The 27,786-nt window shown below is 41.0% G+C and overlaps 1 protein-coding gene across 4 annotated transcripts in view; it reads left to right on the top strand.

Moving 5' to 3' along the window:
- Positions 1 to 27,786, top strand: part of AP1S3 (adaptor related protein complex 1 subunit sigma 3) — a 62,453-nt gene that overhangs the window by 24,731 nt on the left and 9,936 nt on the right. For all 4 annotated transcript variants that reach the window (XR_005020726.1, XR_005020724.1, XR_005020725.1 and 1 more), the window contains exons 2-4: positions 15,680 to 15,858; positions 18,082 to 18,190; positions 26,260 to 26,397. Coding sequence is in view for 1 of the 4 variants with exons in the window: in XM_036859081.1 (XP_036714976.1) it covers positions 15,680 to 15,858; positions 18,082 to 18,190; positions 26,260 to 26,397 (426 nt within the window). In the remaining 3 variants the exon portion in view is untranslated. The remainder of the gene's footprint in view (positions 1 to 15,679; positions 15,859 to 18,081; positions 18,191 to 26,259; positions 26,398 to 27,786) is intronic.

Genomic DNA, 27,786 nt, shown 5'->3' with positions numbered 1-27,786 from the left:
ATGATCAATATCATATTGACTTTAGAAGTGGGTGAATCCAGCCTCATTGGTGCCTGTGTCTGTATCTGTGCTGTCTCCCCATGAGGTGATGTTGCAGAGCAATTTAAAAAGTGGGCTCCAGGGGCTTCCCTGGTGGCGCAGTGGTTGAGAATCTGCCTGCTAATGCAGGGGACACGGGTTCGAGCCCTGGTCTGGGAAGATCCCACATGCCACGGAGCGGCTGGGCCCGTGAGCCACAACTACTGAGCCTGCGCGTCTGGAGCCTGTGCCCCGCAACGGGAGGGGCCACGATAGTGAAAGGCCCGCGCACCGCGATGAAGAGCGGTCCCCACACCACGACGAAGAGTGGCCCCCACTTGCCGCAACTAGAGAAAGCCCTCGTACGAACCGAAGACCCAGCACAGCCAAAAATAAATAAATAAATAAATAAATAATAAAAGTAGCTATAAAATTAAAAAAAAAAAAAAAAAAAAAAAGTGGGCTCCAGAATCAAAGCCCACCTCTGGAACCTTCTTGCTGATTAACTCAGAGCAAGGTACTTAACTTTGCTGGGACCCAGTTTCCTTACCAATCAAATGAGGGTAATAATAGTATCTACATCTTACAGTTTTAATGAGGGTTAAATGAGGTACTGCATGTAATGTGCTTAGCATGGTGCTGGCACGTGTTCAACACATGCCAGTCATTGTAAATAGGTCTCTGGGATTAGCATAAGACTTGCCTATTGTAATTATTTGCATAAATGGGAAAAAAAGTAGTAGTTAATTAGCTTTGCCGGAAAAAAGTGGTTTGAGGTGCCAAGTGCAAAGAGCCTTGGGCTGGGAGCCAGGAGATTGTCTTAACTCTGCCACTTGCTAACTACCCAACTGAGGGTCCAGTCACCAGCTCTCTGTCTTAAGATGAGGTTTGCACCAAATCAGCTCTGCTGTCCTTTCTAATGGTATTAGCATTTTGTGAGTCCAGGAATGAGTGGTTATTTCATTTTAAATACCTCACTAGGGTAGACACTGAATAAATATTTGCTAAGTTGAATGGAATCTGCTGACTTTATCTCTGGAATGTAGATGATTTTTTTAAAAAGCTTTTTCTGCATCTATTGAGATGATCGTATTATTTTTTTTAATTTTATTTATTTATTTATTTTTTGGCTGCATTGGGTCTTCGTTGCTGTGTGCGGGCTTTCTCTACTTGGGGTGAGCGGGGGCTACTCTTTGTTGCGGTGCGCGGGCTACTCTTTGTTGCGGTGCGCGGGCTTCTCGTTGTCGTGGCTTCTCTTGCTGCGGAGCACGGGCTCTAGGCGTGTAGGCTTCAGTAGTTGTGGCACGTGGGCTCAGTAGTTGTGGCTTGCGGGCTCTAGAGCTCAGGCTCAGTAGTTGTGGCTCACGGCATGTGGGATCTTCCCAGGCCAGGGCTTGAACCTGTGTCCCTTGCATTGGCAGGCAGATTCTTAACCGCTGTGCCACCAGGGAAGCCCTCGTATTTTTTTTTAAATTATTTATTTATTTATTTTTGGCTGCGTTGGGTGTTTGTTGCTGCATGCAGGCTTTCTCTAGTTGCGGCGAGCGGGGGCCACTCTTAGTTGCCGTGCGCGGACTTCTCATTGCGGTCGCTTCTCTTGTTGCGGAGCACGTGCTCTAGGCGCGCGGGCTTCAGTAGTTGTGGCTCGTGGGCTTTAGAGCGCAGGCTCAGTAGTTGTGACGCACGGGCTTAGTTACTCTGCAGCATGTGGGATCTTCCCAGACCAGGGCTCGAACCCGTGTCCCCGGCATTGGCAGGCGTATTCTTAACCACTGCGCCACCAGGGAAGTCCCGATGATTTAGTTTTATGATATTGAATTGTAATGACAGAAAACAATGGTGGTGATTTTGAGATTTAAAAAAAAAAAAAAAAGACAAAATGAAAAGCCAGAGACAAGCTGTATATCAGGGCTGTTGTAACAAAGTACCACACACTGAGCGGCTTAAACAATAGAATTGTATAGTTTCATAGTTGTGGAGGCTGGAAGTCCAAAATCAAGGTTTCAGTGGGGCTGGTTCCTTCTGAGGATTCTGAGAGACAGTCTGTTCCATGCTTCTCTTCCAGTTTCTGGTGCTTTGCTGCCAATCTTTGGTGTTCCTTGACTTCTGCTGCATCACCTCGATCTGCCTTTATCTTCACATGGTGTTCTTTCTGTGTGCATGTCTTGTCCAAATTTCCCTTTTTTATAATGACACCCATCATATTGAATTAGGGGCCCACCCTACTGTAGTATGAGCTCATCTTAACTTATTACATCTGCAGTGACCAAGGTCACATTCTGAGGTGCTGGAGTTAGGAAGCATGTCAACATATGAATCTTTGGGTGATGCAATTCAACCCCTAACAGGCTGCTTATCCTGTCCTTTTTGTATAACTATCCATCTCTCCATCCTTCTTTCTTACCTTCCTTCCTTTCTTCCAATAAACATTACTGTGTAATACAAGCAGATGGATAACAGACAATTTTAGAAGCATCTTTAAAGCTTTACATAAATGGTCTTGAGCTAATTCTCAGCAGTTGACTTTTTAATTTGTGGCTTACTCATGACTTTTGTTTCAATCTCATTTCCTTTTTTTTTTTTTTTCTCTTGCTGCCCCTCTTACTTTACTCTTCCTCACTCTTTCTTCTTCACCCAATTCACCTAATTTTCCTTCTTCACTGAGCATTTCACTTGTTATAAATAGATAGTTCTGCCACCAGATGGTGTGCAAGGCCTGGGAAAGGATTTGAAACACACTGGCCAATGTGGCAGCTTTTCAACATTTTATCTCAGGAAGAAAGTTGACATAATAAGCCAAAAATGAGATCCTGAGATTGTGTAGATTTTACTTCTCTATATACATTTTCTCTTCCTGTACTGTGGAAGCAGAAACCTGAGCTGGAAATCTTGAGGAAAAAAAAAAGTTAAAAATTTTGATGAGTAAGAGTTAACAGGAGACACTGATCTGAGAATAGTTTCAACAATAATAGTAGGCTGAGAGGTGGAAGCCAGGTTCTGGGGTCTGAGGGCCACTTCCTCAAACAGGTAGATTCAGAAACCACAAAAAAAGGGGAAATCTGTTGAGCGCAATAAAGCTGTAGAAAGGCATTCGTGAAATAAGGCGCTTCAGCTGTCATTTAATTCAGCAGTTTCAAATGAGGCCTGCAGCCCAAATGCAGCTCACAGACCACAGCCACTCACAATGTGCTTTGTTTGGCTTGCACAGGGTTTTGTTATCATTATTCCTATTAATTGCCAATATTAAAACAATCCTAGTATTTCACGTAATCATCCAGGTTTCAGGCTTCTTCTGGAAAAAAGAAAAGATATCTGAAGGCCTGGCAATACTGGCTGAATGTTTTTCTTGGCAATACCTTCCTATGGCTGAGTTGAGTCTGTCCCTTCAGTTGGAACTTGTGATTTACAGTTTGACTTTGTGTCTTCCACCCCTTTTGAATACGGAACCCTTACTCTCATTGAAAATGTTGCCTGCCTCTGCCCAGCCTGTGAAAGGTATTTGAATACATGACCCTGCTCTCCTGTTTTTTAGAGGAGGAGATGAGGCCCAGAGAGGGGAGGTGACAGCAGATTCAGTGCCACACCTGCCCTGGAATTCCCACTGAGCCCTGTTGCCCCGTGAAAGAGAAACTGGTGGGGAAGGTGTGAGCGTGACCCACCACAGAAGTGTGATGCAGTTCAAACAAAGAGTCAGGAGGGAAGGTGAAAAACCTGAACTCCTGTTGTTACTCAATTATAGAAAAAGAAACTAGAGCCATACACAGACACACAAGTGAAAAAATGAGGAACCCCCAAGTAAACACCTTACAGGGAACTTGGAGAGAATTAACAAATACATGATCAGAATACCACTGGTCAGCAGTCCAAAGAAAGAAAGGAACCCTAAAGGACTACCTGCACGTTTGGGCTATCTCTGGACTAAACTCCTTATTTAAGCATTGAGAAGGTGGTTGATGAGACAGAGTGACTGAGAAGGCAAGGTAGCAAATCAGCTAGAAATTGGATGGTTTATTATCCAAAGAAACAGCAGAATGCCTTTCTGGGTACTTATGAAATGGCTGTCACAGACACTTTCCATCAGAATGTGGGGACCAATGAGTGGAAAAGTGACGGGGTAGACATGGAGTGATTCCAAAGGTGGAAGCAGGGAATTTTTTGCTTGCCTCAATGAAGATAAATGGGATTGTAAGTGGGCTGGGCTGACTCCTGGATGATTTGTTAGCCATAGCAAGTATTTATTGAGAGCTTACTCTGTGCTAGGCTCCGCACTAAAAGGTAGACGTGTGACATCATCGTATCCCTCTAACATTACTGATGTCATTACTGTTGTCATCCCTATCTTATAGATGAGGAGACTGAGGACCAGAGAGGTCAGGTAACTTGTCCAAGTCCACTTAGCTTACAAATGACAGAACCAGGATTCAAATGCAAACTCTCAAGCTGCCTATCACCAGAGTCTTCCCACTTAACAACCAACCGGCTCTACTGCCCCCCAGCCCTGGCCAAGGCCTGGCCTAGTGATAAATGCCCTTCATGTCCTGAATCCAATTTGGGTTGGCCTGGTGGTAAACGCACAGCATGTCCTGGATCAAATCTGAAACAGCGGTGGAGGTACACCATTTGGGTTGGGTGGCATATAGTGAGTTTGAAAAAACTAAAATTTTAATTTCCAGGGAACTCCCTGGTGGTCCAGTGGTTAGGATTCAGTGCTTTCACTGCCAGGGGCCTGGTTTCAATCCCTGGTTGGGGAACTAAGATCCTGTAAGCCGTGTGGTATGGCCAAGAAAAAAAAAATTTCCAGCATGCAACTAGTTTGTTTCAAAGGGTCACTAAGTTAGAGGTCTAGCCAGTTGTCCATGAACCTTTGTCCTAAGGACACGAGTAAATGACTTCTGGGAAACTTTGTGGTCTGACATCATCTTTTTTTTTTTTTTTTCCAAATTGCGGTTTTTCTTTTCTTTTTTTAAAATTAATTAATTAATTAATTTATTTTTATGGCTGTGTTGGGTCTTCGTTTCTGTGCAAGGGCTTTCTCTAGTTGTGGCAAGCGGGGGCCACTCTTCATCGCGGTGCGCGGGCCTCTCACTATCGCGGCCTCTCTTGTTGCGGAGCACAGGCTCCAGACGCGCAGGCTCAGTAGTTGTGGCTCACGGGCCCAGCTGCTCCGCGGCATGTGGGATCTTCCCAGACCAGGGCTCGAACCCGTGTCCCCTGCATTGGCAGGCAGATTCTCAACCACTGCACCACCAGGGAAGCCCTGACATCATCTTCTTATTTCCACCTGGGGCATGCTGGTAACATCTATAATAAAGGTAGATCACTGGAAGCTTAAGCAAATGACCTTTTTAGAGAGAAGGAAACTTGGCTTGTGGAAGAGGGACCTGGAGCCCAATGAGAAGGTGAATACATGAGGCTGGTGAAGAAGCAGTGGATATCGCTTCTTTCTACTTTCTGGAAACCCCTCTGATAGGGGTTCTGACCAAAGGGAGATGCGTGAGAGGCAGCAGCCTTGGAGGGTTGGTCTTGCCGCTTTCCGAGCAGGCTTAGAGGAAGGAAATCGGGCTAATTGTTAAAGGGATCATTCCTACGTGCAAGTATCAACTGTGGGACCCCGAAGGAATGAGTGCCCAGACCAGTTGTGGGTAACATTTTTTACAACTGATCTAGCAGAGAGAATAGGGCAGCGGGAGCTCTTGGTTTTTAAATGTTATTAACCTCTTCTGGCCAGAGAACTATTAAGCCGGACAGGATAAGCTGCCAGAAGATCTGGCAAATACAGCAAGTGAGAGTTGAGTTTATTGCATCTGGAGAAAAGTAATCCCAGTTACAAGCATATGATCCCAGTAAAACCCCAAACCACAGTGTTCTCTAACCCTTATAGAAAACCCAGTTCTCTACTCAGAATATTAATAAAGGGCTAGGTGCCGTTTCTCAAAATTCAACACTTCCACCAATATTTACTAAGTCCCTGTTATGAGCAAAGAGTCGAGTTAGACATGATCCAGGAAGAAACATGCAAAATGATAAGGGAATTGAGAAACCCATGGTATGAAAAGAAGCTTCAGAGGTGAATGTCTTTGCTGCACAGGTGAAAGCTAAGGGGGATGTATAGTGAATTGTTAGTACATGAAGGATAGGTACAGAATCTGCAAAAACTTTTTAATCCATCCTCTCTTTTTAAAAATTATATTAGGAACAGTAAAATTCTGGTCAAATGTTATGTGCTTGAAGTAAAATCAGGGCATAAAATGTATTATTCTACCTGGAAGCTAGTAAACTAATGGCACTCTTATTCATGAACTGGTACAGGTTGAAAAACAAAACTGCCTCAGATAAAATCAAATGAGAGCTCATAACTGATAGTTTAGAATAGTTAATGTATTTAAGGATTTTTCCCTCTAAATTTCAGAGTTTAATATTAGGAGGGAGAAGAGAAAATATCTCAGAATACGTTTTTTTAAAACTAAGTTTATTTTTTATTTCTATTTATTTATTTTTGGCTGCATTGGGTCTTCCTTGCTGCCCGCAGGCTTTCTCTAGTTGCGGTGAGCAGGGGCTACTCTTTGTTGTGGTGCGCAGGCTTCTCATCGCGGTGGCTTCTCTTGTTGCGGAGCACAGGCTCTAGGCACATGGGCTTCAGTAGTTGTGGCACACAGGATTAGTTGCTCCATGGCATGTGGGATCTTCCCGGACCAGGGATTGAACCCGTGTCGCCTGCACTGGCAGGTGGATTCTTAACCACTGCGCCACCAGGGAAGCCCCTCAGAATATGCTTTTAATGTCACTGTCAAATACAGGCATTCTGCCATCCCTTATTTATTTATTTTTAATTCCTTAAAAAAATTTAAAATCTAAGTAATATAGGTACATAGTTAAAAAAAATCAAACAGACATATAATTTATAATGAAACACAGCAACTCTTTTCGTTTACCACGTTCTTCTCCTAGAGGTAATTACTTTCAATACTTGCAGTCTTTCTTTGGGTAGTTACGTCTATATTTCTAAATAATATGCTTATGCTGGCAGTTTTCTACTCCTAATTCTTTACATTGTCTCCTGCCTTCCTGTCATGGTAATTGGGCATTTACTTCCTTCTCACATGCATATTTCCTCACTTCTCTTTCTCCCAAAGTAGTTTTAAGGATGATGATTTCTTGCTTGTATCATTTCTTTTTCTGGAGTTTATATTTTTTCCACTGGCCTGGTTTTCTATGTATCTATCCCTGTTTTTTCCCACCAATGCACTAGCAGATCTTTCAGATGGCTATCAATATTTTTTCCAACTGTAAAAAGAAATGAAATGATCAATAAATTCTATTTCTCCCTTCCCCTCCCCCTCCTCCAGCCTCCACCACTTCCGTCTGGAATGGTGTCTTTCTTGGTCTGATATGTGGCTGTCATTCTGGCCTTTCCTTTCAGCATCATTTTGCTTTGGGTTCCCTGTGCCCTAGGTAACCATATCTAACTCTTTTCTCCTCTTTGCTCAGAGACGTCTTACAGTGGCTTCCTAAGAAAGATATACTGAGTGAAAATTTCTTTATTTTTCTCTATTTTTAGTCTTTGCAAGTGTCAAAATTCAAAGGTCACTTCCCCTCTTTCACTCGATTGATAATTTGGTTGGATGTAGGCGTGTAGTCTTCCAACAAATGCAGATGAGGAGTCCAATGCTCTTTTGTTTTGTTTTGTTTTTTTAAATGTTTATTTCTTCATTTATTTGGTTGTGCTGGGTCTTAGTTGCGGCAGGTGGACTCCTTAGTTGTGGCACATGGGCTCCTTCATTGCAGCATGTGGGCTCCTTAGTTGTGGCATGCAAACTCTTAGTTGCAGCATGCATATGGGATCTAGTTCCTTGACCAGGGATTGAACCCGGGCCCCCTGCATTGGGAGAGTGGAGTCTTAACCACTGCACCACCAGGGTAGTCCCCTGATGCTCTTTTGATTGCTGATCCATTGAGTGTGAACTTTTTGTCCTCCTGGAATCTCTTAGGCTGCTCTCCTTATCATAACTGTTCTGAAGTTTCATGCAATGTACTTTTAAAATTCATTGTGCTGGGCACGTGATGAGCCTTCTAATCTAAAGTCTCATCTTGTTAGACCTAGGACATTTTTTGAATTCTTTCTTTGAGATTTTCTTCCTCTCCATTATCTCTGTTGTAGCTCTCTGGATTTTGCACCTTCTGGGTTGACCCCTTAATAGTTTTATTTTTTCCTCTAATTTTCCATCTTTTTCTGTTTGTTCTGATCTGTTGGAGAGTCCTCTGACTTTATTTTGGTTACCATACTTTTTAATTTGCAAGAGTTTTTTTTTCTTTTTTCCCCAGTAGAATGCTTTTTGTTTTATTGATATAGGAACTCCATCTTCTTTGAACTCTCTGAACATATTCATGTTCATGTGTGTGTGTGTGTAACAGTTTGTCCTGCTCCATGCTTTCTTACTGTATCCAGTGCTTACTTTTTTTTTCTATTTGTTTTTCTCAGTCTCTTTCTTTGACATTAGAGACTATTCTCAAATGTCTGGTAATCCTTGGCCTCTGCTCATATTTAAAAGTGGGTGCTAAGATGCCAATAGGCAGTTCTGAGGGCATAGTCAGGTGGCCTGGAAATCTCCATTGTTAGTACCTAGAGGTCTTTTCTCTGCCAGTTAGTGTCTCCAGGGAGGAATCATTCCATTTCCTGATTAGGAGATGGGTTTTTTATACAACAGAGTTGGTGGTAGAGGTGCAGGGACATGTTTCTCTCTTAGTGAAGATACACATATAGCTTTGCAGGCTCTGAATTACGTTTAAGATCCAGGAGGGTTGCAGGTGTCTCTAAATATTTCTTCTTACGGGCATAGATTGCTTGTGTAAGGTCTCTGAGAGCCGTAAGTAGAGAAGAAATACGGCATTGCACAGATGTGAGCTTCTCAGGCTGAGTAAACCGTGCCTTGTTTCGATCATCATTGGCAGCTTCTTGCTATCCATTACTGACTGGGGGTCAGAGGAAGCCGAGCTAAGAGGTGCTTCAACTGCATGACCTCCACTAAATTTCTGTGCCCTTGAATAAAGCAGCTGGGAACTTACTGAGGAGTGTCTGTATGTGCATGTGTGCTATGTGTGTACACATGCGTGAGTGTCCTCACTTAGCTGTAATCCCCTGGAAATGCCACGGGTGGTCCATGCCAGCCACTCTGTAGGTAGACCTTTAGCCGGTGTCCCTGTTTTTAGAACTTTGTGGAGCCATGGCACCCACAAGTGCTGCCCTCAGGCTTTCTCTGGGAGAGTTGGCTGGTTTGTCTTTGTAATCTGCCTCTTAAGCTACGATTTTCCTTATTTTGCTAAGTTAGTTATCACTCTTCTGTCTCCTTCCATCTTCCAAAGATTTGTTGAAATCTCTTGGCTGCTATCACATCCTCTGTCATTCTCCTAGTCTTTGAGGGTTAATGCATTTAAGAAACTTCTACTATTGTCATTTTAGTGACATTTTGGGAGGTAGAGGAGATAAAGCCCTGTGGTTTAATTCAATATGTTTACTTTGGGTTTTTTTTTTTTTTTTTTTTGTATTCTTTATCATGATTAAAAGCACTTCAAGGTAAAGAACCAAGTTTTACGTTGTAGGTTCATAGTGCACAGAGTAGGCCCTCAGTAAATGTGCGTTGAGTGAATAAATGATCTGTGCCCTAAGGTCTGTAAAATACAATTAATTCAGCTGCCTATGTGATTATTTCCTCTGCGATTGTCTCAGGTTAACCTTGAATGAGGGAGGGGAGATCTCAGTGAAATCAGATGCCTTACCTAAGGCCAGAGCATTTGGGCCAAATGTAAGAAGTCAGCCTTGCTTATCACACTTCGTTGGATGTTATGGTTGTTTCTGGAGTTGGTGTTTCCCAGAAGAGGATTACCAATCAGCCTCTCCATTATTCCTTTCTTGCCAGCACTATTATTGAAACAAAATACCTGGGTGTTCTGAAGTCAGTTGAAGTTTGTTTATGACATCAACTTGAGTTGAAGTTGGCTCTTTGTAAATATTGGAAAAAAACCCAAACCCTCCCAATTGCCTTTTTCTCATACTCTCAAGCTAATGCTAATTAAAAATGGTATTTGATTAACCTCTTGAAACATATTATCCAAATATGCCTTGAATGACTAAACTGATAAATTGGATACAATTAATTGCTCGAGGTGATGAACTCCTGTGAATCACTGCAATTCATTCCACCAGTTTTCTCATGCTACACTGTTAACTCTGGAGAGCGAGCGACACTACTTCTCCCTCAGAGCAGAACTTGAGAGGATGAAATCTGTCAACACTGTCTTATGCAATGCAATTATTGGATAAACTTGAACCTATTTGTTACTTCTTTTGAATTTGAAACACATTTTTATATTTTAAATCGCTTTATGGATGTGTGTATTACGTTCCTGATCATCCTTTCTCTTTGAATTCATTGTTAGAATGAAAAAGAGTTATTTGTTTATTGTCTACCTTGTTGAGTGGTTTAAGAAGGCAGGCACTTGATCTTGAGAGAAAGTTGCAATAGACGAAATAGAAAGTAATCCATAATTAAACTCAGCAATAGTTCCAGCCACTCACTGGAGCTCCTTGATCTGAGCTCCTTAAATTAAAAGCGACATTTATCTATGAAGTAATCCTGGAGGAATTGTAACAATGATGGTTTTGAAATCTGATAATAGAACCAATAAGAAGAAGACATGAAACCAGGGTAGTTTCTTCCGGAAGGAAAGGACTCCAGGTACACTTTAAAGTCTGTCTTCAAGTATTTGAAGAGTTCATTATTATTTCAAGGGTAGTGATATATTGTCTTTTAATATGCTCTGTGGATAAAATCAGGGAAAATCGGTTTAAATTGTAACAGAAAAGATTTAGGTTAGATCTGAAGAAGAAAATTTTCTGACAGGAAATGCAAAGTAAACACCAAGAAAATGTGTGGATTTCATTTCTCTAGCAAAGGTCTGACCAGTCACTAGAAATAGGATTGAAGAGTCTTAGCCACCAGTGATAATCCAAAGCTGAACCTTGTTCTCAAGATCCTGAGGTTTTATTATTCTATTCCCATTCAATTGTGTACTTTTATTTATTTATTTATTTTTGGCTGTGCTGGGTCTTCGGTTCGTGCGAGGGCTTCTTCTAGTTGCGGCAAGTGGGGGCCACTCTTCATCGCGGTGCGGGGACCGCTCTTCATCGCGGTGCGCGGGCCTCTCACTATCGCGGCCTCTCTTGTTGCGGGGCACAGGCTCCAGACGCGCAGGCTCAGTAATTGTGGCTCACGGGCCTAGTTGCTCTGCGGCATGTGGGATCTTCCCAGACCAGGGCTCGAACCCGTGTCCCCTGCATTAGCAGGCAGATTCTCAACCACTGCGCCACCAGGGAAGCCCCCAATTGTGTACTTTTAGAATGTCACTTTTATGATGAACTCTTCTTGGAAGCAAAAAATACCTTTCTCAATGTGATTCTTAGAAAGCGGCAGCTGTGTTTCATTATTGAATTATCTATACCTGTGCTGATAGTGAAACGTGTATTTAAGAAAATGCTCTGTTCTAAGCAGATGCTTAAAATTCCAGACGGAGGGTGATTTTTCTTAAAGCTGCTAGTTGAGCAGGGCTTTTTTTTTTTTTTTAATATTTCATGAACATCATTTATTTATTTATTTATTTATTTATTTATTTATTTATTTATTTATTTATTTATTTATTTATTTATTTATTTATTTATGGCTGTGTTGGGTCTTCGTTTCTGTGAGAGGGCTTTCTCTACTTGAGGCGAGTGGGGGCCACTCTTCATCGCGGTGCGCGGGCCCCTCACTATCGCGGCCTCTCTTGTTGCGGAGCACAGGCTCCAGACGCGCAGGCTCAGTAATTGTGGCTCACGGGCCCAGTTGCTCCGCGGCATGTGGGATCTTCCCAGACCAGGGCTCGAACCCGTGTCCCCTGCATTGGCAGGCAGATTCTCAACCCCTGCGCCACCAGGGAAGCCCGAGCAGGGCTTTTTAACTTGCTTTCTTTTCACTGGCCATGTCTTGGTTTTCAAGTCCTTATTAACAGATGTTTCCTTTCTAAGAAAGAATAGAGTTTATTAAGAAGACCTCAACAGACACATGAAAGAATGCTCAACATCATTAATCATTAGAGAAATGCAAATCAAAACTACAATGAGATATCATCTCACACCGGTCAGAATGGCCATCATCAAAAAATCTAGAAACAATAAATGCTGGAGAGGGTGTGGAGGAAAGGGAACACTCTTGCACTGTTGGTGGGAATGTAAATTGATACAGCCACTATGGAGAACAGTATGGAGGTTCCTTAAAAAACTACAAATAGAACTACCATACGACCCAGCAATCCCACTACTGGGCATATACCCTGAGAAAACCATAGTTCAAAAAGAGTCATGTACCAAAATGTTCATTGCAGCTCTATTTACAATAGCCAGGACATGGAAGCAACCTAAATGTCCATCGACAGATGAATGGATAAAGAAGATGTGGCACATATATACAATGGAATATTACTCAGCCATAAAAAGAAATGAAATGGAGGTATTTGTAATGAGGTGGATGGAGTTAGAGTCTGTCATACAGAGTGAAGTAAGTCAGAAAGAGAAAAACAAATACTGTATGCTAACACATATATACGGAATCTAAGGAAAAAAAAAAAAAGGCCATGAAGAACCTAGTGGCAAGATGGGAATAAAGACACAGACCTACTAGAGAATGGACTTGAGGATATGGGGAGGGGGTGGGGTGAGATGTGACAGGGTGAGAGAGTGTCATGGACATATATACACTACCAAATGTAAAATAGATAGCTAGTGGGAAGCAGCCGCATAGCACAGGGAGATCAGCTCGGTGTTTTGTGACCACCTAGAGGGGTGGGATAGGGAGGTTGGGAGGGAGGGAGATGCAAGAGGGAAGAGATATGGGAACATATTGTATATGTATAACTGATTCACTTTGTTATAAAGCAGAAGCTAACACACCATTGTAAGGCAATTATACTTCAATAAAGATGTTTAAAAAAAAAAAAAAAAGAAGACCTCAAATTCTGTAGGTTGGGGGAGGGGATGCTGTGAGGAGAGAACTTGTTTTCTGTTGGTCTTTGGATATTATCCACCGACTGAGTTTGTAAGATTTGTGCTGTGACATTCAGAGCCAAATCTCTTTAATAAAAAGAGTTGAATATTTTATTTGTAGAAAGTTTTAAAATTTTAATTATTTTGGCTCCTAGTATATATTGTTCCCTCCATGACACAATTAACCTCAATAATGAAAGTTATTTTTTTAAAAACAAAACAAACACGCAACAGAATAAATTATGATTCTAAACTTGATCTTCTCATACCGTGGATTGAGAAAACTTAATCTCATAAAATAAAGATCGGACCATCTGACAATTTCTGAAAAACAAATCTTCCGTACCTCCCAGGCTCCACGGTAAATTTCTACAGCGTCTTCTATTCATGTAAAGCTTTCAAAATTCATTGAAATAGGAATTTCAAATACATACTTTGAAACTTAATTGAAAATAAAATCAGGTTTCTTCCTAATGTGGTCAACATACTATTTATATTGTAAACATTTATTGTGATGCCAAACTGTATCTTGAGATGGTAGATTCTAAAACTCTCAGCCAAGTAACCCACAAAGTGGAGTAAAGAGCTTACATTTGAGACTTAGTTTGAACTTTGAGAAAGGTGCCAAGAACGCCCAATGGGACAAGGACAGTCTCTTTAATAAATGGTGTTGGGAAAACTAACATCCACACACAGAAGAATGAAATTGGACCATTATCTCACTTCACATACAAAAATCAACTTAGAATGATTAAAGACTTAAATGTAAGGCCTGAAACTGTAAAACTATTAGAAGAAAACCTACGGAAAATGCTTCTTGACATTGATATTGACATTGACGTTGATCTGGGCAATGATATTTTGGATACGACTCTAGAAGCACAAGCAACAAAAGCAAAAATAGACAAATGGGATTGCATCAAACTAAAAAGCCTCTGCACAGCAAAGGAGACAACAAAGTAAAGGGACAACTTATGGAATAGAAGAAAATTTTTGCAACCATACATCTGTTAAGGGGTTAATACCCAAAATGTATAAGGAATTCAAACAAGTCAATAGCAAGAAAACAAATTATCCAATTTTAAAAAAATGGGCAAAAGACCTGAATAGACATATCTCCAAAGAAGACATACCGATGGCCAACAGGTATATGAAAATATGCTCAATATCACTAATCATCAGGGAAATGCCAATCAAAACCACAATGAGACATCATCTTATACCTGTTAGAATGGTTATTATCAAAAAGATAGGAGATAAGAAGTGTTGGTGAAGGTGTGAAGAAAAGGGAACCCTTGCACACTGTTTGTGGGAATGTAAATTGGGATAGCCATTATGGAAAATAGTATGGAGGTCCCTCAAACAATTAAAAAATAGCAATACCATATGATAGTACTTTTGGGTATATTTCCAAGGGAAATCTTACTTCTGGGTATATTTCCAAAGGAAATGAAATCAGTTTCTCAAAGAGATATCTGCACTCCCATGTTCATTGCAGTGTTATTCACAATAGCTAAGACATGTAACCAACCTAAGTGTCCATTGACAGATGAATGGATAAAGAAAGTATGCTGTGTGTATGTGTATACATATGTACATACACATACAATGGAATATTATTCAGCCTTAAAAAGAAGGAAATTTGTAACAATGTGGATGAACCTAGAAGACATCATGCTAAATGAAATATGACAGGCACAAAAAGACAGATACTACATGATCTTACTTATATGTGGAATCTAAAAACATCAAACTCACAGAAGCAGAGAGTAGAACAGTGGTTACAAGGGATGGGGAGGTGGGAGAAATGGAGAGATGCTGGTCAATGGGAACAAAGTTGCAGTTATGTAAGATGAATAAATCTAGAGATCTGGTGTACAGCATGCTGACTATAGTTTATGATACTATATTGAATACAGGCAATTTGCTAAGAGAGTATATTTCAGGTGCTGTCATCATACACAAAAACTGAGAACTGTGTGAGGAGATAATATGTTAATTAGCTTGACTATAGTAATCACTTCACCATGGATATGTATACCAAATCATCATGCTGTACACCTTAAATATATATATAATTTTTATTAAAAAATTAGAATATGGTCCCCTTCTAGTTTTCTCACTTTTCCCCCTTGCTTCATCCTTATTTCCTTCCCTTACTTCTCTTCTTTATGTCTATATTATCATTTGGTTTCTATACTTGTGATATGAAACAAGAGTATAATTTTTAAAGTAAACCCTTCTACTGTTTTTAACTTTTTTTTTGGCTTGTGAAGGAAGAATTTAATATTTTCTCAAAAGAGTTCTATTCTGCCTTGATATATTTTTTCTCACTATGAGTCTGTGACTCATAAAAGAAAACTTATCTCTCTCCTATAGTATAAATAAGCTATGTTTGTGGTGTATACATTTCTTTGTTCTTTTTCGGTTAAATGTAATTGTCAGATGGGATAGTTTTCATGCTGGTAATTATTTTTTTCCTCTGTTCAGAATAATCCTTTGTAAACCCTGCTGCTGTATTTTAATATCTATGGTAGAATGATTTGGCTGACCAAATTCTGTTTTTTTTCTCTCCTTTATTTGTTCTAGATTCATTTCATATTGCTCTTCAGTCGACAAGGGAAATTACGGCTGCAGAAATGGTACACTACTCTCTCTGACAAGGAAAGGAAAAAGATCACCCGGGAAATCGTTCAGATTATTCTCTCTCGTGGTCAGAGGACAAGCAGTTTTGTTGATTGGAAGGAGCTAAAACTTGTTTATAAAAGGTGTGAGTAATGTTATGAGAACTGAATTTCTTATTACTATTTGGTTTGTTTAGTCCTGAGCATTTTAGATTGCAACACCAATTCTATCATTTGCTGAAATCTTTGAAGGCTGGAGCCCAAATGTTTGTACCAGTAAACTAAATAGAAGAGAACTCTCATTTATTGAAAGGCTTTCCATGTGCCAGGATGGATTCTAGATACTTATTCTAGATACTTAATTTATGTGTTGATAATGCACACATGCATTCAAGAAATTATGAGCATCTGTTATATTTCCAGCACTGTTCTAATGACTGTGCATACAGTAGCAAACAAGACACAGAACATTCCTGCTCTCTTGGAACTTATTCATCTGTTAAGCAAACAAAACAGTTTCAGTTAGTAACAAATGCTATAGAAAAAAGGTTAACATGATAGAGAGATGGGCAGCTCTTTATTATTCACGTTGCAGATGAGGAAACTGAAGCCGCAGAGAGTTTAAGTAATTAGTTCCCAGTCACAGTAATTGAGTGGTAATCAGCAGAGTCAGGATTCAAATCCAGATTTTTCTGACTTTAAAGACTGTATATCCTCTCTTTACTGTACCTGCTTGCCATGGCAAGACCATACTAGAAAGGGACCTCAATTTCTAGGTGAGGAAACTGAGGCCCTGAGAGGTAAAGCCATTTTGCTCATAAAGACCCAGATAACTGATGCCTAAACCGGGACCAGAACACAGCCGATCTGACCCTGCATCCAACATCATACTGCAACTTTCAGAGGGAAAACATACATTAGAAAGGGATGTGTTTGCTCCCACAAGGTGTGTTTATAAAACTGGAAGGGGAAAGACAGAGGTAACATCAAAGGCTGTATTCAATGGAGTAAATTACCAGGAAGTGCCTGGAGCAAGCTTCTCTTGCTGGGCCCAGGGTCAAAACTTTTCGTAGCATCGTGGGAGATGTCAGCAAAGGCCCCTTATAGTGATAAGCATCCCAGGGATAGAAAGACAGAGTCCCAGAAATACTTGCCGACAAAAGGCTTGTCCCTACTCTCTGCCTGGTTTCTACAACTTGGGGTTCAATTGTGATTTAAACCATTACATGAAGAATAGGCTTCAGCAATTCTCTCAACAGATATCTATAACTACTGAGTAAACAACGGTGAACAACTCAGACTCAGTACCTGCCTTTGGGAAGCCACTGATTTAGTGGGGGAGAGACAGGCCATGAAATAAGGAATGAAGCGCTCTGGATGCGGGCTTCCCTGGTGGCGCCGTGGTTAAGAATCCGCCTGCCAATGCAGGGGACATGGGTTCGATCCATGGTCCAGGAAGATCCCACATGCTGCAGAGCAACTGAGCCCATGCACCACAACTACTGAGCCTGCGCTCTAGAGCCCACGAGCCACAACTACTGAGCCCACGCGCCACAACTACTGAAGCCCACATGCCTAGAGCCCGTGCTCCGCAACAAGAGAAGCCACTTCAGTGAGAAGCCCGTGCACCGCAACGGAAAGTATCCCCCGCTCACCACAACTAGAGAAAGCCCGCGTGCAGCAACGAAGACCCAACGCTGCCAAAAATAAATAAATAAATAAAATAAATTTATAAAGAAAAAGAAAGAGCTCTGGATGCTCTGTGAGGAAGGCACAGGAATGCATAGCAGGGGCGTCCAGTGCAGTCAGAGAGGACAGAGATTTCCTGGGGGAAAGGACATCCAAGCTCAGAGCTACAGGAGAAGTAGGAGTGAGCCACATGTATGGGGGGAGGAGGAGTATTTTAGGCAGAAGAAACACACATGGGAGGGGAGGACTTGATAAGCTGAGGATGGGAGACACACTGCAGTACAGTATGAAGTAAGAGGGTGGGCATGTGGGCCCCTGGACCCCTTGGTCAGGGCTCTGGAGTTTAGAAAGGACAATTCACAATCCAGGGCGGGGCATGAATGGGCACCCTGATTGCCATGGGTCAAAGGACTCTGTCCCCTGATCACAGCTCCTCAAGGTAAAGTTTTGAGGACCTTTCACATAATTAACAGAAGTAACCCAATCCCCACCATATTTTTTATATATTCTATTTTACATTTTGGGAGGATATTAGATATGATGAATAATGATTTCCCTCTTGGATGTGGACAGGAGAATCCCCGGAGAGGAAGTGGTAACTGCATATTCATGGAAAAAACCATCTTCAGGTTGTGTAATGTGCCATTATATTTTACGTTATCTTCTTTTCTTTTCAAGGTATGCTAGTTTATATTTTTGCTGTGCAGTAGAAAATCAGGACAATGAGCTCTTGACACTAGAGATTGTGCATCGTTATGTGGAGATGCTGGACAAATACTTTGGAAATGTAAGTGGTGTCCTGGTCTCTAGAATGAGTCAGTCTCCACCTCAGCTCTGACTTCAGTTCTGTCTGTCATCACATTCCTTCTCTCTCTCAAGTCTAAAATATGAACTGCATTTGCACCGAGGATCAGAATGCAAGGCTTTCCCCCTTTCCTGTAATTCTTAGTAAATGGAAGATCCAGAGCTTTCCAGAGGCAGGTGGTGTGTGTATGTCCAGACCACAGCCACACTAGACACCTTGTTTCAATAAACTAGAATTTAATTGTGAAGGATTCCTTGATATTTTGTCCTTTACTCCCCATTGACTGTCTTCTCTTTTCTATTGTGACTTTTTATCCTCTCTCTGGTTTCTTTTACTAAGCTCCAAGTGTTCTTTAATATTATTTATACATAAGAAAAAAAAGAACAAAACACCAGACAAACAAAACCAAAATCCTTTTCCTTCACATTGCTATTCAGTCTCCATGCATTTACTGCCAAGGAATACACTCTATGAGGTGCCCTGATCCCCAGAACACATTCACTCTGCGGCAGCTTGTGGCTTGGCTTCACCTTTACTCCTGCAAGGAAATCATAATGGTCAACACCAGTGACGCTGCTTTAATCTTCACCTGCCTTAACCTCTCTGCAGCACTGGACCCTTGCTCAGTGCAATCCTTTCTTTAAATCTGCTCCTCTTTATTTTGCCCTGACACTGAGTTCTGCTAATTCTCATCCTGTGTTTCTGAAGGCCCCAACTTGGTTTCTTCCCCAGCTCCCTCCCTCCCCCCTGCCCTCTAAATGCCCTCCTGCTCTTTCTTTCTTCTCTCCTGTGTGTCTACTAGACTCTCTCCTGGAAATCCATCACCAGATGACTCTTCTTCACTTTGCTGATGACGGTCTTCACTGGGCTTCTCACAGTCACCTCAGTCTTCACGTGACAAGAAAAAATCAGCTCCTGAAAACCTGTTCAGTCTTGTGCTTGAAATTATTATGTCCTAGGATCTTTCAATGCAGAAGGACAGTGTTCCTTACATATTTCTCCACCCTTTACTTAAGTCTGCCTCTGTCTATTCAAATTGGATGAAAATTCATCTCGTTTCACTCTCACTAGTATAGTTTCACTTGGGATTACAGTTTTGCTTTTCCTTTAAACCTCACCTCTCCCCCTTTCTGCCTCTGGGCTCATCTCTGCCTGCCTTTCCTGGCCTGTTTGTTACCATTTTCCTTCCAATGCAAAGATCTCTGGTGTCATTCAGTCACTCTCCTCCATCTTTAGTGAATACAATTCAAATTTCTTAGCTTGGCATTTACTCATTGTAAACATTGGTCCCAGACCACTGCTCCAGCCTTCTCACTTCTCTGTCTTTTTACCCCTGACATATCCAGGGCTCCAGCCACACGGAGCCGCCTTGTATCATCCTCAACTTGTACAGGATTTGCCTGACCACCAAACTGCCAGTATCTCGAGATTATGACCTGGGACTTATCTGTTCGACTTTTCAACACTTGGAACCAGATCTGGGCCAGATTTTAAAGAATGTTCCAGAAACATTTTATCTAGTTCACAGTCTCAAGAAATGAATCAGTGGATTAGGAAAATGTTTTCTTCTCAGTTATACTCTCTTCCCTATTTCCTGGCTCACTGAAGATTTTTATTAAGTGCTGTTAGGAGAATTTGCTTTCAGAAGAGTTTTCTGTACTGTATTCTATATAATGGAATGAACAGCAGTTGAAGTATTGCTTAAGGTTTTATCAGATTTGTTGCAACAGTTTTCACAAGGATGAGTACCTGAAAGGTTTCTGAAATAATTTTCCCTCCCTCTCTCCCTCTCTTTGATTCTTCTTCTTCTTTTTTTTTTTGTCTTGTAAGTTATGTTATAAGACCTAAATATTGCTTCAGAGATTTCAGTTTGTTGGTCAGTGTATAGAAATAATAAGACAGACCATTTTTCTTTTGCTGTCTCCTGGTTCACCAAGTTTACTTTCATTTTTTAAAAGAGAGATTTGAAAATATATTGTGGCAAGTTTTCAAACCTGAGATTATTTAATTTTATGCTTTCAATTATTCAGAGGAATTCTGACATTGCAGTACTTTCTTTTGAAATAAACCGCAGACTTGGCCTTTAGCAAAACCCTGAAACAGTTCTCCTGAGGCCCAGAGATTCCCATAGCCTGCCTTTTCCCCCTCGTTTCCACACTCTGGTTTGACCTGTTGTGTTTTCTTAGATTTATCCAACTGTGATCATGTGAATTGGGATTGAATTTTATCTCAATCTTATCTGACCAAATATCAGATATTTCAGAACACGTTGCTTTCTCGAGAGAATTTGAATCAACTTCACTAATTCTAAGCCCAGTTAAAGTGTCAGTAGAATCAGGATGCATTCCTATTTCTCTAATATTATTAATTTTTCATCCTATTTTGGCATACCTTTAGAAGCTCTGTCTTTGTCATGGACCAAAATTTAATTCACTAAAAAAATTCAATGAATCTTTCATTAAGCTAAGAGCAGCTAAGAGCAGTTCAAGCCTCTGTGCCCAGTACACGTTCAATTCTTATTAATTCGCTGTGATGAGTAAGCCCAGCAATACTGATTCTTATGACGTTGTCTCAGGAATGATATATTTCTCTTTGGTTTTCTTTTCCTCTTGTGTTAATCCTGAAGGTTTCCTTGAATTTTACCCTTATATTATCCCAGAAAAGAACTCTGTACTGAGTTTCTCGTAAGACTAGAAAATATTACCTTCCTATGACAGATAAATCAAAATCTCTGGCTACTAATTTATTTATTTATTTATTTATTTATTTATTTATTTTAGCACTTTTCAATTCCCAGGAGATTTACAAGGATTAACTAGTTAATCTTTCGGTCTTCAGTAAGTAGCATGAAGCCCAGTTTATAGAGGCTAAGAGGCAATGCCTCAGAGTCTCACAGTAGATAAGGGTCAGTTTGAGGACTTAGACACCTGCCATATTTTCCCATTACAGGCTGTTATGGGAGGTTTTACTGATGCCCCCAGACGGTGCAGAGGTTGCTGCGCTGGAGAGGTTCTGTCTTGATTCAGGGAGTTTTCTTGTTGTCGGGGGAGGGGTGCTGTGTGTCCTGCTGGACCCTGGTGTCAGCTGGCTTTCTCACCAAACCCATGATGTGACTCATCACAGATCTCTATTTCACAGATAAGAAAAATGACATTCAAAAAGTTGAATAGGACTATTTACTCTGCTCATCTCATGGGGGCTATTAGGAGGATCAAAGACATAGTGTAATTAACAATACCTATAAACTGTCAATCGCTATGTAACTGTACTTTGCATTATTATTTTATACATCCTTTTATGCATTTGCTGTACATAACTTGAACTTTTTGTACTTACTTTAGAACAGAATTCAGTAAGGGAAGGTCCCTCTTAGATTCTATCCAAAAAGAGTTAGTTATTTAAATGCCAGAAATAATCTCACTACATCATGTATTATGCTATAACAGAAGTCCCTCAAGCCAAATTATAGTAAAATTGTAGTAAAGCACAAGGCTAGGAGATCAAAGATAACATTAAATTACCACTGCTTTTTCCTTTTATAAGCTTTCTTCCAGAATAGAGAGATATGAGAAAATGAGAAAAAAATAAGGAAAGAGGCTCATGTGTTTATTAACACAGAAGCCATGTGCTTTTGCGGAATTAGATGGAGTGCAGTCATCTGAGCATCAAGGGTACATTTCTGATATACTGGGGCAGCGCCCCGAAGGTAGAATTAGGAGTAGTATTTGAGGAATTAGACAGTAGCTAAAGAAATCTACATTATGTCTCAGGTTCTGAGGTGTTTTCTCTTCTTACTCTCAGGTACAATAACCCCTTGGGGTTAGACTCAAAGAATAGCAAATAGAGTAGTATTTTGAAGTTGCTGTATATGAATGACTTGCTTGTTTGTAACATTCTCTATAAGGCCAGTAGAACTTGTGTAGCCATTTCCCTTATAATCTGGAGATAGTAACTGTATAATCAAGGTGTGTGTGTGTGTGTGTGTGTGTGTGTGTGTGTGTGTGTGTGTGTATCTGGCTTTGCATATTACCTAACCTTATCCCTACCCCTTGAAACTAGGTGCAGTAAATTAATTGCCCCGTGGCCATTGGCGAGCCCTGCAGCCTTGGGGATGGGTTGCTGCTAGGAGAGTGGAGAGTGAGGTATGAGAAGTTCCCAGAGAACTTGCATTAGTATCTGTCAAGTTCACTTTGCAGGATTCTGGTTGCTTGTTTCTTCTCATGAGGTTCCTGTCTGTCCTGGATTCCTGGTCTACACCTGCCTTGAACTCTGGGGTTCCCCAGCTCTTGCTACTATAAATCCTGACTTCCCACCTCTTCTGATCTCTGGTAACTGCTTACTTCTTGTACCTTCTTTAATGTGCATGAATGTCTAATCTACTGTGCTTTCTTTCTGTTTATCTATATTGTTTAAAATTGCAAAATAATGCATATTGTTACATATCCTTCTAGACATATACAGTTTTTTAAATAAAAAATGGTATTGTATTATGCATATTATTCTGCAACTTTCTTTTGTTCCCCTTACCAGTCTATCTTAGAGCTATTTCCACGTCTATTCATGGAAATCTACTTCATTCTTTCCAACTTTATTCATAGAATTCCCATGGTATATAATATGATACACAAGTAGGGGTAGACCATACTTTAAGCAATTCTATCATGGCTGGATTTTTGAGTTGTTTCCAATTTTTATTATAAATGATGCTGCCATCATCCTTGTTGTTAATATATATTATTATGCACTGGTTTGGGTATAGCATAGGAATAAATTCCTTGCGGAATTATTGGGTCAAAGGATTTATACATTTGAAACTGATGGACACTACAATTTGAGCCTTCAAAATGCCTATAAAATTTACAAATTCCACCAACAGTGAGTGTGAGTACCTATTTATCCTTACACTTAACCAGCAATGGATATTATCTCTTCTTAATAGTCAGATGGTCATTAATTCAATTTGCATTTTTCTGATTACTAGTGAGGCTGTATATATTATTAGATGTGCATTGGCCTTTTCCATTTCTTGCCTTGTCTATTAATTGCTTCTTGACAGCCTTTATTTGATTTTTTATGTTGTGGTGTTTATCTTAGGGATTCATGAGAATTCTTTCTATATCATGGATACTATGCTTTCCTTTCTGTTATATATGTTGCAAATACTATTCCCAATCCATTGTTGTACTTTTAACCTGTACTCTGATCTCTACATTTTTGCCTGGGAAGCTCAATTCTAGTCTCATTCAAATTCCTGGAGTGAGTGTTCTAGAAATAAAGGGGTTTATAAGCTGAGAATATTTCCTCCTGTGATGCCATCCTTTTTCTGATGGTTGTTCTCAAGAGGGAACCCTAAAGTTCTGGGGAAGTCCTGGATTATAGTATCATGTCCCAGTGAATAGACTCTTATTTTCAACTGGTTTTACACATATATGTGTGTGTATGTGTATGTGTGGAGAGAGAGAGAAAGAGACAGACCCTGTAGGGAAGGGGAAATAAGCTGTGCGTGTGTGTATACACACACACACACACACACACACACACACACACTTGTTGATTTGATGCTGTTTTCTAACGAATGAAGAGACGATAACCTTTGCAGATTCATTACATTAGTTTTTCTGAGCTGGCCATTTATTATAGTGGTTTTCTACTTATTTGTTCTTATGCTTCTAGATTCAGTTGGATCTGTCAATATAAACCATTTTCCTTGGAGAGTCTGCAAGTTTATTGACCTAAATCCTAAATATATGATGCAATTTGTTAAAATATTGGCATCCATTTTATGTAAAGTCATAGAATTCAGCAGGATCAGAGGATTGTTGATCTGGGAAGCCATTAGTCCCCAGCATCATAAAAATAAGGCCTGTGTGGTGGCCGACTCATTCATTTATCCTGCGAACATTTATTGCATCCTACTATGTGCCAGGCTCCAGAGGTATATGGATGACTGAAACAATTTCTGTACCTGAGCTCAGGGGAAGTGATTGATAAGTAAACGTATACTTGGGCACACAAGATGTAAGAGAACACAAAGGAAGTGATGCAGAATCTCTATGGGAGAAAAGAGGATTTGGGGGAATCATTGTGCTCATACCTTTTGAATATGGCCTTGAAAAATGAGTTTGATTTTGCCAGCAGAATAAAGGAAAAGACATTTGGGGAACATTCCAGGAATTTCTGGAATGTGCAAAGGGCAAAGGCATGAAAGAACGGGGTGAGTTTGTGGAATGTGTAGCTTTAGCATGGTGTGGGTACCGGCACAGGAAGCCAGAGAGCTGGGCTGTAAAGATTCCTATATGTCATGCTGAGGAATCAAAACTGTCCTGAACAGAAGACCTCACCCAAGAAAGGACCCAGATCAGCATTTTAGCAAAGTGCTAGTGGTCATTGGACTCACGTGGGTAGACACCACCTAGAAAGTCACTGCAGCGCCCCAAGCGAGAGACGTTGCAGGCCTGAGCAGCGGCGAAAATGGACGAGAGGTTAGGGGTTCATTTACAAGATGGAATCAATAGAAATTGGTGATCAAATTGAGAGGGATGAGATCAAGGGGGAGAGAGGAATGAGAGGGAGGGGAACTGAAGCTGAACTGTAGAATGAATTAGATTGAGCCACTAGATAGAGCTTGCAGCTACTAAGCAAAATAGGGACTAAAGGGAAAAGAATATGCTTGATTCAGTTTGGAATACGGGGATGTGGACTGAGGAATATCCAGGCAGAAATGTCTGGTGAGTGGGTGAAAATATTGGATTAACGCTGCAGAGGGAGATCAGGCCCAGACAAAGATCTCACTTTGTTAAGCCACCTGCATGGAAGACCCAGATGTAGAGAGTCAATGAGGTTATCTAGGAGAATGTACATGTTGCAAAGAGAAGAGGCTCTCTTGGGAAGCACCAGTCTTTAAGAAGAAGGTGGGTCCCTAGAATGTAAGCATCCTGCTGCAGAGATGTTTGTTTTGCCGATTGATGTGTCACAAGCATTCTGTAAATACTTCTTAAATGAATGCAAGTTTCCGGGGGGAGATAAATCATCCAAGGAGCCTGAGAAGGATCATCAGAGATGATCATCAGAAATGATGAGGAGGAAAACGGGCACTGAGTGGTATTGCCAACATCAGGGAGTAAGCAAGAGGAGATTTTCAAACAAGGGATGGGTGAAGTGTATCAGTTGCTGTTGAGCCATGAAAGTGGGGGAGGACTGAAAACTTTCAGTGAGCAGACCTTCCGTAAGGTGTGGAAAGCGAGAGCTGAGGGATATGTGAGAAGGGAAACAGCAAGGATGGTGCCTGAGTGGCTGTCTGGTTGAAACATTGGAATTGAGCCTTATTTGGATTATGGGGAGTGGTCTTGCTACTTGCTACATTTAACCAAATCTATCAGACTCTGCTTTGGTCTGTGACAGTGGTAGCGGTTCTTGACGTGTGGTCCCCACACCAGCATCATTAGCATCACCTGGGAACCCATTAGAAGTTCAAACTGTCGGGCTTTACCCAGACCTACTGAATCAGAAACTCCAGGGTAGGGCCCAGTAGTGTGTGTTTCAATGAGCTTTCTGGGTGATTGGGATATACTCTGTAGTTTGAGAAGCACCGGCCTGGGACATAATTTTGAGAAAAATTAACACAATTGAGCTAATTTGCCTCTGAAGAATGAGCTTCTGAGAGTTCTAAAGCTAGGAGCCAAATGTACAGACCAGAGGGCAGGAGCAACGAAGCACTGCCCTCGTGCCTGTAACGCAGGGCGGCTCAGCTTTTATCTGTGCAGATGGAGAGATGAGTTAGGCAGCTTGACTCCTGGACTGAGTCTCAAATTTCCTGTTGTGACATTAAACAATATTATCTAAGGACATGCTCTGCTTTAATAGAATGTGGTTTTACTTTTATTCAGGGCCCGGATTTCCGCAGTTCTACTTTTCTGGCTTTAAAATACCATCTGATATTTTTATCTTTGGTGTGCCACGTGGGTGTCACTGTTGAAAAGCTTGAATCACTGGCCCATGTTTCCCCTGATACTACTGCAAGTTTATCAAAATATTCGTTTTTGTCTTACCAGGTCTGCGAGCTAGATATTATCTTTAATTTTGAAAAGGCTTATTTTATCCTGGACGAGTTTATAATCGGTGGAGAAATTCAGGAAACATCCAAGAAATCTGCTGTTAAAGCCATTGAGGATTCTGATATGTTACAGGAGGTCAGTACACAGTTTCTCATGCCCTGGGAAAAGATGATGGTGGTGCTGTGATGGTGATGGTGGTAGTGGTGATAGATTGGCTGACACTTACTGGGTGTTTACTCTGTGCTGGGTACAGTTTTTTTTTTTTAAGTAAATTCTTTATTTTTAATTTTTATTTTATTTTTTAAATTTTCGGCTGCATTGGGTCTTAGTTGCAGCATGTGGGATCTTTTGTTGTGGCACGTGGGCTCCAGAGTGCATAGGCTCTGTAGTTTGCAGCACGCGGGCTCTAGTTGAGGCGTGCAGGCTCAGTAGTTGTGGCGCACAGGCTTAGTTGCCCCGTGGTATGTGGGATCTTAGTTCCTTGACCAGGGATCGAACCAGAGTCCCCTGCATTGGAAGGCGGATTCTTTACCACTGGACTACCGGCGAAGTCCCAGGGTACAGTTTCTAAGTAAGTTACGTGTATTAACTTACTTATCACAGCAACTCTAAGAGGTAGGTATATCGTTACCCTCATTTTAAAGATGAGTAAACTAAGACACAGAGAGGTTTAATGACTGTTCAACCTCACACAGCTAGTAAGCATGGGTTAGAGATTTGAACCCAGGTAATTGGGCTCCAGAGTCTTTGCTCTTCATGTCTGAGCTTTTCAGACACCACACTATCGAAAAGGGATTACATACTTGGTGCTATTCTTTTCAAGAATAATTTTATGGGAGGTATAAAAAGCCTTTCATTAAAATATCTGTGCTGCCCTGGGAAAGGAGACTAGCAATACATCATGATTTTACTTGCCAGGGATACTAGAGCTTTATTATTGAAGATGGCGATCATCATATTAATGAAAATTTCCTACCTTCCTGGGAGGCTGTATGTGTGCTCCTATTTGCATAAATAAATTGGGAATTCTGTGGCTTGCTTGTCAAGGGATAAATGGGCCCTGCAGCAGCCGTTTGGTCATGTTCCTGACTCTGTGATACTTATATAAAATACACTGGGGCTTTTCTTGTAGATACAGTCCAGATTTGCATCGTCCCTAATAACGGAACGTACCTACATTAACCCCTTCAGTCCTCCCGTGGGCACTGTGAGAAAGAGCGCTTCACCCCACTGAACTTTGCCCTCCCAGCATGCCTTTGGGGACCTGGGTTCCATCCCAGCTCTGCCACCTCTAGGTTCTTCTTCTCACAGCATCACTGAATCTATCTTTCTATTTTCATGATAGCTGGTCAGAAGATTCCAGAGCATTATCAAGTGTCTTTTAAAAATTGGCATTAAAGCCATTCTTGCTGCTGTTTGGAAATAAGAGCCTGCTTCAGTTAATAAAACATTAGACACGACTTCCAAGCAACAGTTTTGGCACATCTTTGAGCTGATTACTTGCTCCTGCCCATCTAGGGAACC

The sequence above is a fragment of the Balaenoptera musculus genome, chromosome 7 (genome assembly GCF_009873245.2).
Source record: "Balaenoptera musculus isolate JJ_BM4_2016_0621 chromosome 7, mBalMus1.pri.v3, whole genome shotgun sequence".
NCBI lineage: Eukaryota > Metazoa > Chordata > Mammalia > Artiodactyla > Balaenopteridae > Balaenoptera > Balaenoptera musculus.
This window is presented reverse-complemented; position numbering and strand designations above follow the sequence as displayed.